Source organism: Pocillopora damicornis, chromosome 7 (genome assembly GCF_964200805.1).
Source record: "Pocillopora damicornis chromosome 7, jaPocDami1.2, whole genome shotgun sequence".
Classification (NCBI taxonomy): domain Eukaryota; kingdom Metazoa; phylum Cnidaria; class Anthozoa; order Scleractinia; family Pocilloporidae; genus Pocillopora; species Pocillopora damicornis.
The window spans coordinates 14,713,619-14,729,417 of record NC_142676.1 but is presented as its reverse complement, the minus strand read 5'-3'; the positions used below and the strand labels follow the sequence as shown (position 1 = coordinate 14,729,417).

General features: G+C 40.9%; 2 protein-coding genes and 1 long non-coding RNA gene across 5 annotated transcripts in view; 1 reads left to right on the top strand and 2 right to left on the bottom strand.

The window, feature by feature from the left end:
* Positions 1–7,824, bottom strand: part of LOC149042744 (uncharacterized) — a 12,712-nt gene extending 4,888 nt beyond the window's left edge. For 2 of the 3 annotated variants that reach the window (XM_089213478.1, XM_089213479.1), the window contains exons 1-2: positions 7,691–7,824; positions 4,494–5,050 (exon numbers count right to left, since the gene is read on the bottom strand). In XM_089213478.1, coding sequence (XP_089069604.1) covers positions 4,494–5,049 — 556 coding nt within the window. In that variant the 5' untranslated portion in view covers position 5,050; positions 7,691–7,824. Of the gene's footprint in view, positions 1–4,493; positions 5,051–7,690 lie in introns of those variants that run through there. The other variant, XM_089213480.1, reaches the window with a different exon arrangement.
* Positions 1–15,799, top strand: part of LOC149042742 (uncharacterized) — a 39,188-nt gene that overhangs the window by 13,752 nt on the left and 9,637 nt on the right. The gene's annotated exons all lie outside the window — the stretch shown is intronic.
* LOC149042743 (pecanex-like protein 1) lies at positions 7,294–15,799 on the bottom strand. Its single transcript, XM_089213477.1, has 5 exons — positions 15,691–15,799; positions 14,922–15,069; positions 14,345–14,496; positions 9,731–9,809; positions 7,294–9,278 (listed from the first exon to the last, which is right to left on the bottom strand). The coding sequence occupies exons 3-5, from the start codon at positions 14,419–14,421 to the stop codon at positions 8,400–8,402; spliced, it is 1,035 nt and encodes a 344-aa protein (XP_089069603.1). The 5' UTR covers positions 14,422–14,496; positions 14,922–15,069; positions 15,691–15,799; the 3' UTR covers positions 7,294–8,399.

The following is a 15,799-nucleotide window of genomic DNA, read 5'->3' as shown; positions in this document are numbered from 1 at the left end:
CAATTCGATTAACAAGCTACATACTGATTTAGCTAATTGATCTGTTGCATAAGCGTTTCATCTTAGATGCTAATAAGGAGATTTGCTTTTCATTTAAATCGTTCACTGTTGGGACTTTTGGGTATAGTTAACAAGAAGACCGACGTTCCATATCTCAGGTCGTTCCCTTGCGTAGTTGTAAACGTAGTTGGACCACCGGGGGGGTCCATATCCGCCAGCGGATATGGACCCCCCCGGTCCAAATCCGCTAGCGGATTTGGACCCCCCAACAAAACTGAGTGAACACATCATCCTTAACGTTCTAGTAAAAATGGATGATACTTTACGTTCCAGTGCGTACTAAAGTATGTTTTTTTAATTCAAAACACGCGTACCGTTAATGCATACGAACTGGCATCCCGTCGGATGTTTCTTTTGACCAAGGGAAAATGGGCAAGAATTTAGTTTAATGTCTGGAGAGAGGTCGTTTTTGAACCTTTTCTGCGATAGTCGAACACCGCTAGATTGAATAAGAGACAAACTTGTGACGCTAATTTATTTCGTCATTGTTCAATTCCTGAGTGTTGGGACGACATGGTACAGTGTGAGTTGTGCCACAACTCGCACTGTACCATGCGGCACTGTACCGGCGAGCAAAGGTTACACATGAACTGCGAGGGATTTAAGACTGCCCCGGAGGGCGAGTGGCTCTGCAATGTCTGCAGATTCCCAGACTCTAGACGTCTTCGTAATTGTTAAGGTGTTGTTTCGGATCCCTCAACAGTTAATAATCGTTGAAATTAGAAAATAAGATTGATTTCGATGTAATAGTCTCCACTTTTGTTAAGACGTTAACATTAATGTTGATTTGCATCTCAAAATAAGCTGAGAGTTCCAATAGTTCAGAATAGAAACATTTTTATTTATCATAGGCTTTACGAACGACTTCTAATATGAATAGTTTCTTCGTTCTTGTTCAAAAACTGTTTAATGTTATTATTTTAGAAAATCAGACTGAGTTATTTTTGTGACTGGACGCAATAGTCTCCACTATTGTTATGACGTTTCGTACCAATGTTGATTCGCATCAGAAGAAGCAAAAATTTATTGTAACAATTTTCAATAGTTCAAGATCAAATCTCAGTACCGGTGTTGGGTGGATTCGTGGTTCCTTTAGTAGATGTAGAGTGCCAAAAGAAGTGTACGGCCATGGTAATGGTAGGGTTAAGTCCATTCCAAATGCCTATTGGGGGATTGGTAAGCGTGTACCACAAATAGTACGCAAGACGTCTGGAAAATCCATATAACCTGGCTACTTACCACCTTGTGCAAAATTACGCGTCCCGTCAGACTAAGGCCTCGATTGGGAATTGGTCAATAGGCTACCAAAAATCCAGACAGAGGCGGAGTTTTCTATACTAATGTCTGAGGACTTTGTAGGCTTCCCGCCGTCTGGCGGGACGCGTAATTAAGCACACAGTGATGAAGGGCTCTTACAAGACGCTGACAAAACTTTTTTCTCTTCACCGAAAATCACATCAAAATTTGTCCTTGCTAAATGTCAAGTGTGCTGCACGTATCAGCACCCCCCGGGGAACACTTATACATAAGAGGGCGAGGATGCGCACCGGGAATTTCGCAAACGACCCCTATAAAATTATAAAAGGTACCCGAGTCTTATCCGTGTGGGAGTGGCAACAACTGATATCTACCCCTAAAAAGTATTCATTTAAACACACAAAAAATGGAAAAATCCCAAAAATAAGAACTCCTTCATCGATGTGCTCCAGAGGCTCAGGTCAGATCATTAAAATCGTCCTAGTAATGCTTATTTCAGGTATTTTATTGAGCGGAAAACACCCTAAAAGGTACCAACTGGGTCTGAAGTTTGAGACACCGTGAAAGGTACCAGATCACTGATTTTGACCCCTGAAAGGTACGACAAGCATCCTCACCCATTTCCGATCGCTTCCTCTCCCCCTTGCCCCACCAACCCTGTCAGCATCTAAAAACAAAAGATGTGATTTGCCAACTACGAGCTGTCAGTCTCACCTCGTAAAATTCACGTGAACTAGCTATTTACTTATAAAAACTTTTAGGCACTGATCTGTCAGATTTTTATGCTAACAAAATCTGTCCTGCTGCGAGGCAGGACGGCTGTACTTTTTTTTGTTTTGTTCGTCTCGACATAATTTGGTAGGGATTAAAATAACCGTACGTCTGCATTTGTTAAACAGACTATTCATGTGAATTCAGAACTCGATGTGTGCACTTCTAGTGCATTAAATTTTCTTTTGTAACAAAGCCAAAGATCCTACGATGTCTACTGTTCAAGCCTTTTTTTCTTTTTAAAGAGGCATCAGAATTATTTTCATGACAAATTTGCAGTAAACTGTTTGCGTGTCATCCTTTGTTTTCAAGGTGTCCGACCAGGTATGAGTGAAAATGGCACCTCGCTCTTATAGGAATCCTTTTGTTGTTGCTTCTTACTTCCTGAAATTATCACTTGAAATTCGCTCGGTAATATATATAAAAAAAAACAAAACAAAAAAAAAAACAACGCGAGTAATACATATATATTCCAATTCTTTCATCACATAGAAAGTTGTAGGAACCGATAGCATATTAGGAATGGACCATTAGACTTTTGATGCGGGTGGAAAGGGAGGGGGGGGGGGGTGTTGGGGTGTTGGGCAATAACCCCCGAAAAAAATCATCGAGCAGAGGCTTAATGGAAGAAAACACATAGTGCAATTGGCAAAAGATCCCCGACCCCCCCCCCCCTTGCATCAAAAATCTAATGGTCCGTCCCTAAGGTACCTTTTACATTATTCCAAAATGGGTTTCGTTCCGGAACGAAATGAATTTCATATCGCGTTTACATGCAAGATAATTTAGCTTGTGAAAATAATTATTTACGTACTTTTTCTATGCTTCCCTCGCTCCTAGAGGATATCAGTGTCGTATCGCGTTTACTTTATACAGGTATAAAAGGTCGTCCCGAATAAGTGTTTCGATCTGGAATGAAAACCTGAATAAACTCATTCAGAAATGACTCTTTTCGAATAATTTTACTCTGATATCATGTGACAACCGGGATGAACTCGTTCTTGAACAAAACTCGTTCCGATATCATGTAAAAGGCCCCTAAGAGTTTTTATTCCCAGAGCATCACGCTCTGCTCTCCTGCCAGAACACTTTAAATTTCAATAGCGTTGAAGCAACAACCCGCTTTGAACTGCTACGCTGCTACTGAAACAACGATTAGTGACCACAAAAGTAACATATTGTAATATTGTCAATTACAGGATAAATATTCATTTGTGCTGGTATCAATTATTGCGTGACCAGCTTGTGATATAAATGGGATAGGGGAAAACACAACGTAAAACCTGGGCTCCCGGCAAAAAGTAATACCCAAGCATAATATAATAACCGAAACTGCTTATTGGTCTGATAAAATCATAAATAAACAAGGTAAGAATGTTATGTTAGATTTTTTTACAAACTGTAGTGATTTAGGCCAGTAAACGGTGGCGACAAGTAGGCACACCATGTATATTTCATAGTCGCTAGCAAGTAAATTTTGCCGGACTTTGAGTTCGTCTCACGATAGAACAACACAAATACACAAGGAAATTTTTATAGTAACTTTATAACCATCCTTTTTTCTTTTAAAAGCTAGAAGCTCAGTAGATTCTGTCATATCGGTCATTGTTAAAACTGTCTTTGTTTTGATGCTACTTTTCGACATAGAAAAAGTATGTCCGACAAAAATATTCACCAAAAAATAAATATTTCTTTGCCAGCTTAAATAATGACAAGGGATTAAATTTAGATGATAAAACAAAGGATTATGCCGACAGAAATACCGGAGGTCGAGTAAATTCGTTACATGAGGTCACACAACTCGGGTAATATTCAGGATGAAAATTTGCATATTTGAGCGGTCGAACGAAAAATATCATTTCTCGAAAGCTAAAATACATTTTCACAAAAAAACCACACCACAATTATTAGGACACATTGGGCTACAAAATATGAAAGTAGGAGAGAAAACGAATTCGGGCGACTTGCCGCTGTTTGTTTGATGCATGTTGACATTAGCTCTTAAGAGCTATGAATCAACTACAACTTGGAAAATCGCCAGGAACCGATGGTCTACCGATAGAATTTCACAAGGTATTCTGGAATGCTCTCTTCCCAGGTTTTGTCAACGTGATCAATACAGCCTACCGAAAAAGTATACTGTCGATTACCCTCAGAAGTGGCAGTAACTCCATATATACTCAAATGGATAGAATGTTGTATCACTTAAAAAATGGCGACCAACCGTATTTTTCGATTGAAACTAGCTACTGCTGATAGGATGAAATCCATTCTTCTTAACATTACAAACAAATAATAAAACTGGTCTCCAGAAGAGGCATTTCATTTACGAAAAATATTCTCCTTCCATAGAGTACATAGAGTACACTATATTCCATTCTATTTTCAAAAAAAGAAAGATTTACCTTTGAATAGCATTTCATAGCTAATTCTTCTTTTTGCAGCTGTTCCAATATCTGGAACCTCAGCATGGTCTTCACCCCATAGCTGAACACGGATGTCCTTCAACTCATCTCTGTTAGTTACCCAGTCTAACTCGGGAAGACGTCTCAAATAGCCAACCATCTCATCAACTGGCATTTCTCTTTCCACTCTCAACTGATGTTTGTCCTGCCAGGCATGTAATATACGTGCTTTTTCATTTTCACGGGCTTCAATTGCAAAAACATGATTAGTGCTCCCTGGGAACTTCATGCTAACTAGCACAGCATTACCTTTGCATAATTCTTCAGCAATCTTGTTGAAATCTTCGGGTCGTATTTTAACATTAGGTTTGCGTACAAAAAGCGGCTCGACATCTGACATTAGCTGTTGCAAGACTCCTCCCCACCGCATGCAGGATGTTGCGGCCTCTTCTATGGCTTGCACAGATGCGGGGTATTGGTGTACTGCTTCTAGAGTTCTAACAAGGTGTGTCACATCACTTCCAGCAGGAACGTTACCAAATCCAAAGCTTGGCATTCTACATTAGAAAACACTGGCATGGTTAAAATCGTATTGACGTTTATTCATCATAGCCCCCCAAATGAATAATTTAGTAAAGCTTAGCTAGATGGAATCTCATAGCTTGCAAGACACCTCCAGCCATGTTCCCAGAGGGGAAGGCTCTGTAGACATTGAGATGCTGGATGGTGCTTTGCTTTAAAAATGATCTTTCATAGCGTCAATACAGTATATTTGGTAAGGTTCTTTATTTTATTCTAATTAAAGCTTTCATCTATCAAAACAGTGGAAAAACTGGCGTAAAGCCATAGCGAACGAAGAAACAAAGTATTCAGTGTGACTTCACAAATGACCAAGTTTGTGAAATTGTGGGATCTGATGATCGATCGGAAAAAGCCTGACCAAAAAATGACCATTCGCCAAATATTATGGCATCTTGTTGCAATTTTGGGGCTGAGGTTACATTCACCTATGACTGTCTAAACACAGAAGTTAGTTTCCGTCGGTTAAAATTCCGCTGTCCACACATCGCGTTTTCACATCGCATTTTCCCGTCCACACTCATCCGCAAAAATGACTTGAAAATGCTGCAAATGTCTCTAAAGAGCATGCACACGTTGAGTCTAGCCGTGCCTGCGATAGTCCCTGCGATATAATATGTATAACGCATGCGTATCGCTTATTTCCGCCGATCCTGTGTTTTAGTTTCGAATTTACTCCAGATTCTTGCAAGGACGTAATCATCGAACTTAATCGAACTTAATCGAACGAAATCGAACGATTGAGTTCGATGTTGTTCGGCTGGCATCGAACGAAATCGAAAACAATTTTTTTTTTGGAATCGAACGATTTGAGTTCGATTTTGTTCAAAAACCGAACGCTCGATGCCGCGGATACACCTGGTAACAAGGGAACAATGAAATTGTGGAAGTAAAGAGAACAGTAGGAATTGGTTAACCAAGCTAATATAATGGACAGACTAACTTTCCTGTTACAATAAATATGACGCTCTTGAATTCATATGAAACTTATTTGTAGATAACGGTTGACATCTACATCTCTCGTCTCCAAGATATGTCGTATTTACTGCTACAATTAGTACAAGCGAATATCCATGTTAATTTGAAATAAGGCGGTGTGCGCACTCAGGTTGCGTTGCATCATGGTCGTAAAACGAAAAGCGAGTCATTTGCATCCTGTCGCGGTCGAGTGAACATCTCTGGTGGCTGCAGGATAGCGTGAATAAACGTGGAATGTAACGGGGATTCACTGTCTGTTGCCGTTCCTTCGAAAGTTAAAAGGTGTTTTCGGGCCAGCGCGACTCCTGTTATTCCTCCGTGACAAATTCGTTTTTAGGAGGCAACTGAACAGATTTAGAAAGAATCGAAACTGCAGCCTTGCCGCTTCCTAAGATCAAACTCGTCACGCTCAAGGTTTAATAAAAAACGTAAAGAGTTTCAAATATACCAAGAATAAGGTTTTGAGAAACGTATCTCTGGAGTTATTTTCTGCGGGAGAGACAGTATACTTGAAAACAAAAAAAATATCGCACACACATGAAAATATTACCTTTTGTAACACAATCTCATCCAGCTTTGCCAAACCTCAAGAACATACAGATGGGAAAATGACACCCACAAACTAACCCTTATTATCACATCGCAAACGAAAGTCATTAGAAGATATCCTAATAACAGCTAAGCTTTCAGGTCGGAAGATTTAAAAGCGCAAGCAAATGGTAGGAGTCGCACAGGCCTATCGACAACGATCGACTGCCTTTTGCTTTCCAGCTCACCCGGCATGTCGCTGTGTGCATTGTAGAATTATTCATTGGTCAAGTGACTCCTTTCATTGCTCTAATTCAACTGTCCTTCATTCAATGATCAAAACAGTGGATTTACCATACAACACTCGCAATTAATTAATTTGCTTTTACTTAGGAAAGTAGATTTACAACACAATAGTAACGCTGTGTAACGCAACAATAGGCCTTTTCTCGGCCATAATCGGTCTCAAACAGTAGCACTCAAAATGCGAGAAACGCATGTACTGTTGGAGAGCGTTTGAGAGCGTTTGGTCAGAGCTGTTAAAGAAGTACCAAAGCGGCCATCCCAATCTTTGAAAGGCTCCAAACTACGACGTACATCAAATTTGACCTTCTCGAAAACGGGTCTCCAATTACATACTAAAAAGCAGTGATTGCGTTTGTCCTTGAGAACCATAGAATACGCGACAATTATATACAAAAAATACTTTTGCTCATTCAGAATAAATCAAATTACATTTATCTATGGTGATAGGAAAAAGGAATGGCCTAACTTTTACGGAATGTTCAGTCGAAATCTGCCGATTTCTGCCGCTTTCACCGCCATATTGAAAATGAAGCTACCACAGCGCGCACTGCCTGATTTGAAATCAAACGACGATGAAAAACAGGAAAGAGTGTATTTTCTTGACTTAAGTTTGAGTCGAGTAAAAGCATAGTATACAAATTCTGATCAGTGTTAAAAAGAAATAAACATGCCAAAACCTGGTAACCTTCCGGCGTAGTCAGCCGGTGAAGAACGATGACTCATAATGAAAGCAACGCCCAGATAAATTCACTTGCTGGCCCTGATACACCAAACTATAAAGAAAGCATGGGCAATGATTTGGTTACCTCTTATGATGTGAATCCAGCAGTCAACTTATCCAAGAAAAACAACGAGGATTCAATCAAGATTCCCCAACGTTTCCGCATTTACATTTAAGGGGGTGGAAACAGTTGTCAACTGGATCAATAAAACTGATGACGTATATTCAATGGACCAAGGAAGGACAGGAAGTCGAATCACGAAGCGTGAAAAGTCGCAAGCTGAAACGATATACTTGCACTAATGCTATCACGACGTCATAATCAGAAGCTCCAGCAATGCACTTATCCCTGGAAAACAACGTGGCTTCAAGCAAGGTGCCAAACCGTTTGCTCTTTTAATTTATATTTTAATTAAGAGCGGAAAACGGTGATCAATTGAGCAACCACGTAGCTAAATGGGCCACACTGGCTAAATAAAGTTACTAACTTACTAATATTTCACCCTAACGTTATTACATTACAAGACAAACCGTGTTATTTGTCCTGACGTGAACCTGAACGACTAAAGCCTTGTGTGGTGATAAATGTTGTCACTCCCGTAATCACCAGTTCATCACAGCAAAAGGGCACACTGAAATAAGAAAACCGAAAAGGTCAAAGTCATCGTGCAATTTTGCACGATCGGCCCAGGCCTTGACCAACGCGTATATCGAAGTTTGACACTCCGGCGAAAGAGAGACTTGATTAAGTCTGTTTCCCGATGGAGTAACCTGGTACAAATTTCAGTTATGATCTATACTTCTATTCCAGCGTCCACGACTCCCGCTTCGGCTATCGGTACAAACTTGTCATCAATCTTAACCAATACAATAGGCCGATCAACATGGCTTCTTCGAGCAGGGCCCCTGTGGCACGGTGTCCATCGATGTACCACAATCCCCTCAACACCTTTCACTGGGTTCCAGTCCTTCCAATAAGATCTTCCTCCGTGTTCCCTCATAAGTTCTGAGGGCCACTGAACATCAATTCTCCGCCACAGGTTTATGCTATCATAAACCTGCCCGCGGTCAATAATCCGTACACGTTGTGTCAGGCCCTCCGCGGATGCAGCCCCGGGACTCTGGAGCTGAGGCATTTGGTTCTGAGCTATGCTCACGGATAATGTACTAGGTCTCTTAGAGCCCGAGCTCGCCGTAGATCTTTGACTTTTTCGGAACCCCTGTTGCCCCCGATTAAACGAGGAACTTGGCGTCGATCCTCGGGTACGAATGTAAACGGGGCCCTCACGGAAGCTCGTAAAACGTTCTGTAAAAGTTGGCCCAATAGAAACTTCCGGCAAATTTGCACCCGTGATGTCTCTACCACTTTGACAAGTGGCGCCACAATGCATGCGTATACGATGCCACAGGCGGCCGAGACAACCAGCAATGCCATTGAAACTCAAAGGACCTCCAACAACTTTAGCTAGTTGTGGGTTTGAGTCCGCATATGATGTTGTTAGTGGTGACACATATATTGGATATCCTATTGGCTGATCACACACTGAATTAATAATGTTCCTTAGCGCTTGTTTAGCGTTCTGAATCGAGCCACGCTCTGGATTCCGATTCCTGAGGAAGATCAGTTCTTGAAGTTGTCCTGCCCACAAACCTCGAACACACTCGCGATTGACCTACAAGGCAAGGGGAAAAAATAGCATTGAACCATTTGACTTCTAGAAGAGAATAATATCTAATTTTCCTTTCAATATCACCCCGAGTCACACATAAGGATCACGAAAATGAAGAAATGATCATCAAGTAAAGAAGCTCGTGATTGCTGATCAAATTCTCCGTGTCAGCACATTAGGAAATATATACAGAACAGTATGGAGAATATGCATAGTGATGTTAGGGTGTAAAGGGTTAAGCACTGCCACAAGTTAAGACTACCAGCTATATCTTCGACCAGTTTCTAAAAGGCACATCTAAATCCATTATTGTTGTACTTCGTTTTCCTAAATACTTTCCCTTTTCATTTTTGTGCATTTGGCACCAAAATATGAACTATTTAATAATTAAGAGATGGGTAGAGTTTCCATTCCCTACACTTATATTCAAGTAGAAGAATTACTCCAATACTCACTTTAATTACTCTAAAACTTAAATATCTCTTGTTGAGCATGATAATCTTGTACTCGTCTGTTCCATCATCAAACACATGCCTGAGGAAAGAAAAGTGTCTCGAGTGTCTTAGATAGATAGATAGATAGACGTTTATTAATAATACCTTAATAGCAGCTGGAAGCTGAATTACAAAGGTGTACAAATTATATAATAGAACTATACAATAAAATCAAACCTAAAAGGGAACTAATTTACATATGGGCCCATATACAATTGTAATAGATGTCAATTAAAATGTCTTGCGCTTGCTGGAATGAAAGTATCTCTGAACCGATTTGTTTTGAAGGAAACTCTAAATGGTCTGCGTCGTCGTAACTCCCTAAGTTGATCTCGGTTGTCGAAAGGCAGTAAGTGGTACAAACAATCCAAGGGATTGGAGACGATGTTGTTAAAGAATTTTAAGCAAAGGTCTTCCCTCCGATCCCTTAGGGTTTTCAGCTCTGCCATCTGAAGCACTTCTCTATAATGATTATCATAACCGTATATAATTTTCAAGGCTCTCTTTTGGACCCGCTCTAAACTTAAGCTCAAATAATCGGGGAGACTATAATGATAGACCTGACATCCATAAAGTAAGACGGATTGAATGCAAGCAACATAAAAATTCACTAATTCTGGTGATGGTACCTTAGCTCGCTTTAACTGAGTTAAAAAGTAAAGGCGTTTAGCGGCCTTTTTAATCATCTCAGTAACGTGAGTGTTCCACTTGAGGTTGTCTTGAAAATACACACCCAGTAATTTCACGACACTAACGGCGCTAACCTTAGAGCCATTAATTTCTATGAGATCGTAGGAAGGAGGGGAGCGCACGAAGGAAACTCTTAGCTCATTACATTTTTTCGGATGAAGTTGAAACGAGTTAAGTGTTGACCAGGTAGCTACTTCGTTTATCATAGACTGAGCATTGCTAGGACCACCCTTGCTTATGATTTCATACACTGTCGTGTCATCTACATATTTTATACAATCACTGGCTGATGGTACTTTCAAATCATTTATCATAACCAAGAATAGCCACGGTCCCAATTTTGTTCCCTGCGGTACTCCTGCTCGGACCGATCCCCACTCTGAGAGACAATCATGTGCAAGTTTGACCCTTTGTTTCCTATCTTTAAGAAAGGCTATTATCCAATTAATGATGTAAGGGTTGATGTTGTAGGTCGAGAGTTTCGATAGCAAGAGGCTGTGATCTATCAGATCGAAGGCTTTTTTATAGTCCAACGCAAAGATCCGCACGGTGTTCCCCGTTCCGTCTGTTGCTTGCGCCCAATTGTGCGTCAGGTTTATCAATGCATGCGCAGTGGAGGATCCTGGAATACACCCAAATTGATCGGGTTCCAGGCGTTTCAGAAGTGCTGGTTTCACATGTTCATGGACGACGTAGTGCTCGGCAATTTTGGACAACGTTGGTGTCAGTGAAATAGGTCTCAAATCTTTCGCCGCATCCTCAACTATCTTTGTTTTGGGAAGAGGGGTGATGTTTGCACATTTCCAAAAGTCCAGTAAAGTCCCTTGACTAATCGAGGAATTGATGATACAACGAAGAGGTTGAGCGAGCTCAGGAGCGAATTCACGCAAGACCCAGTTTGGGATATTATCTGAACCCCCGGCTTTGGAGGAGCTGACCGTACTAAGGCATTTGAAGGTAGCTTCCAGTGAAATAATGGGAGTTTTAAAACCCTCAGTGCTCACAGTTTCGATATTATCTAAAAGTGGGTCAAACGAAGCTTGAGGTTCTAGCAGAGCTGTGTTGATTTCATTAGCCAAGATCTTAAGGTTGATTGAGGTAGCTGGTTTACTTGCTAGGAGCTGATTTGCGACACTTGTAAATGTTTTGTTCATTCCACATAACCGCCTACATTCGGACCACCACATTTTAGGATTGTTTTCGGTCAAAACGCTGACTTTAGTGTTGTAATAAGAGCGTTTGCAGAGCTTCCGTTCCCTGTTTACTTTGTTCCGGTAGTAGTGGAACAATGGTTTGTTGTCTTGGTAATATGCTCTTTGACGGTGTGCTATAAGTGCCTTGAGTTTGGGTGAAATCCATGGTGCGTCGTTTCGGTGGAACTTAACTCGCTTTTTGGGAAGGATAGAATCTAACCCTATGTGAATGAGGTCACTGAAGTGAGCATACTGTTCTTGGACGCTATCTATAGTGTCGATTAATGACCAGTCGACCCCCGTCATATAACGACCAAAAGCCTGTTTGGACTCAGCGTTAACAGCCCGTGTAGTAACCGTTTTGTTTGCAGGAATATTGGCCTTCGATCTAATTTTTGGAAACAAACCAACAGTACAATGATCGGATAGTCCGAAGGGCGGGAATGGAGAAGGTTTCTCGTAGTGTTCTGTAAGATTAGTTAGCACTTTGTCGAGTGTACGATCCCCTCTTGTTGGAAAATGGACGACTTGCGTGAGGCGGAACTGCTTAATAACTGGTGAAACATTCGCCCTGTTCCAGTCGCCAGCGAGAATTATACCTGCGCCAGGGATATCACTCTCTATCCTAGAGAGAGAATCCATCATGTAATCAAGGAGGGGCTCATCTTTGGCAGGCGGTGGAGGATGGTATACTGTACCAATGATAAGGCAGCTATAACCCCGGGGCAATCGGTTGGGCGTGATTTTGGCCCACAAAACCTCAGGGCCCTCGGGGTCAGGAAACTCATAGTCCCGTAGAATTGAGAATTTGATGGAATCTTTTACATATAGAGCCACACCCCCATGTAGCTTGTGGGTCCTATCTTTGCGTATGATGTTGTAGCCACTAATGTCAACTACGCTGTCGTCAATAGAATCTTTGAGCCATGTCTCCGTTATACAACAAAGATCAAACTCGTGGGTGTTCAAAAAAATACGAAGTTCGTCTATTTTTGGTGCCAAACTCATTACATTAGACACAGCTATTGACGGTACGAACTGCAAGGTGTTTTTCTTTGCGTCGATGTTTCTCTTAGGCTTGATAATAGCCAGATTATTGAAATTGACGGCTCTTTCTTCTGTGTAACGGCTCGAGGAAACACGCGTAGTTACTCTCACGGGAATTGTTGAAAGTCTCGGTAAAGCGTGATTATTGAACCGTAAAGATTCATTCAAGATGGAAGAGTTATAGCAATTAACAGTTCTTGGTCTTATGTAACTACTGGAGATGGCGCGTGTGGTTGTTCTCACGGGAATTACTGAAAGCCCCGGTAAGGTGTGATTGTTCGACTGTGAATAATTATTCAAGGTTGAAAATTCATTCGTTTCTGAAGAATATTTGCTTCGGCCTGTATTTAATTTTGTTTTAGTAAGTCTTCCGGACCGTTTCCCTCGGTACTTAAAAATTCCATCCGCTCGAATGTTCTTAAATAAAACTGACCGTCTCTCCTGAAGGCTGTAATTTTTCCGGAGCGACACCAGTTCGCGCCGAGAGTACTGTAGGGTCGTTGTTTGGCGGATTGGAGAATCAAGCTGCCGAATTAAATCTCGAGTGGCTCTCTGCCGGCTACCAATGGCGATAATAGATTGAGCAGGACCGGGGTTGGTCGAAATATCAACGTATACCGTGATGTCCAATGGAGGGTCGTGGCCAGGGATGACTAAGGAGACAAACCCTTGTTTAGTGTGCTTCTGCATTGGAACTCTTGATCGATGAAACCCATGTTTGACGATACAGGTGCATTTCTTCTTGAGTTGAACAGCAGTGTGCAGGGGTTCCCACCTTGATTTAAAAGTAGCCTCGAAGGATAATAAATGGTTTAGAAATGCAGCGCTTAAACAGGATAGAATAGTGATAGAAACTAGAGCTACTCTAAACGTGGCCGCCATGATTGGCGCCTAATTAACATTCCAATTCTTCGCCCTCCTCTTACAAAACATTGACGAAATATTACCGCTAATGGAGCCAACTGTTTCAAAACGTCTTATTTCCTATAAAATTCAGTCGTCATACACTTATTTAATTGAAATTCGAATCACTAATGATTCTGAAGGCGATGCCTTACAGTTAAAATAACTTGAGGGAATTACGATAAGCTGACTGAACAACAGCATCCACTTGCCGCGAAAATTTGCTCGGGAATTTGTCCGCAGATATTATTTGTTCCAGGAAGTACAGATTTCTCGAGATCGACACCGTTCCGATTCAGTTAAGGACGTTAAGACAACGATGGCGACGGCGGCAACAAGAACGTAGCAAAAAATAAGATCTAAATAAACCTCGACAGAAATTTAGTCAAGTTTTCATTTTGAATTCAACACTACAGTCACATGCTGTGCCGCAGTGAAGATGTCGAAGCGTCAGAAACGGTTAACGTATCGAGCTATTAGCGAAAGGCTTACAGGAAAATAAGTAACCACACGTCGCCGTAGAGACACCTTAAACTCCCAAACGAAGTGGACGGCCAGACCGCTCATATCATGAAGAAAATTTCCTTAAAAATCAAAACTGTCCGACACGATCTGTCATTACGTTATTCTGATAGCATTATTAAATGAAAAAGAAATTGAAGTCTCCACTTAATTAGCCGGTCTGTTCGTCCATCTTTTACTAGTCAGCGCCCTATGAACGCGCTTCTATTTAAAAGCTGACCTGAGCGCCAACAAGGACTGAGTATTAGCAAGCACGGCCTGTCTCCATTTTGGATCTCCTTCATGTGAAATGACCATGTTTTGTTCGTGAGCTGTTATGGCATCGTATAAAACTGAAAGTTCGTCCTACTCGTCTGGAGAGGTAAAGTGATCCTGAAAGACGAGAGTAAAAACATAACGGGTTATTTTGTTTTAAAAATGTAAAAATGATTTTGAGTGTGTGGCGTATTTCCCTCAGAGAGCATATTGTAAAATAAGGGCGATGCTTGTAGCAAGAGAGGAATGTAACCTCACTATCAAAGTACTGGTCTTCACATTTCCTTAAAAATATCGTTACAAGGGAAACTACGGAAAAGTAACCAGAGTAGTAAGAATCTCGAAAAGTTGCGGTCAGAGTAAAAGAATTTCTTGTTTACATTTCCCGATTTGAAAAGAAAAAAATGTTCTGTGTTAAAGTTTTTTAAATTCGTCTGCCTTGTCTTTCAATTAACTAAATATTTTAACCATCCAAGCGCACTATCAATTTTTTATGCGCAACAATATTCTAGTTGAGCCTTTAATATCTCAATACTTCTTACCTGGTGCAGTTTTAGTGACATGCGCACTCCAGGTGCAACAATTTTTCGTAACAGATCCATGTCAGCAAACACCCATTCATCCTTGGCGTCAGTGATTCGAAAATCTCCTTTAAACAGGGCGTGTAGACCGTACAAAAATGATTCCAGGCTGGTTGAAAAGTGAGAGGCAGTTAAATAATGATGAAATCCTCTTATCTTCTTAGCTATTATTACACGTTTCTCAGTTAAATGTCTATTATGAGATTTGCTTTATACATCCGCACAATGATAATAATCAGGTTTCTTTTGTCACGTTTCTGTTTGGCAACTTGAAATTAATTTTTTTTTTATCGCCCAGAAGGGAATCACTTATTTCGCATTTTCGAAGTTTATTTTCACGAACGTTAATAATAATTTACCGAATGAACAAAACTCCGTATCTTCGAAAGGACGCAGTGCAGATCGACTCAACCTTTTTCTTCTTCCAAGCTAGTGAAAGAAAAGAATAACACCTTTCTCTCCTCTATGACCGAGCCCAACACTCAGAAGGTCTTTAACCCCAGCAGGTATTTCGTTGCTACAGACATGTCAAATTCATTTTAAAAACTGCCGCGAAAATCGAGTGAGCTGACGAGAGAAATCTGAAAAATGTTCGTCAGTGGAAATGGCGGCCAAAAATGAATGAGGTTCTACCGAGTATCTTAACTCTTAAAAGTCTGAACAATCGTTCACGACAAATTTTTTAGTCAACCTAACTCTAATTTGAAAGTCACGCTATGCATTGACAAACCTGGCAGACTGTGGATGTGAAGCAGTCCCTAATGCTCTTCTTCCCAGGAGACACAGCGCAAAACAAAGAGTTGTTAGAAAAGAATCTCTCTCACACTCAACCGAACCGG

Coding starts and splice junctions, on each gene's coding strand:
- LOC149042743 (XM_089213477.1), bottom strand. CDS start 14,421: ATGGTCATTTCACATGAAGGAGATCCAAAATGGAGACAGGCCGTGCTT. Junction 9,810..14,344: donor CAGTCCTTGTTGGCGCTCAG/GTCAGCTTTTAA, acceptor TTCTTTCCTCAG/GCATGTGTTTGATGATGGAA. Junction 9,279..9,730: donor TAAGTTTTAGAGTAATTAAA/GTGAGTATTGGA, acceptor CTTGCCTTGTAG/GTCAATCGCGAGTGTGTTCG.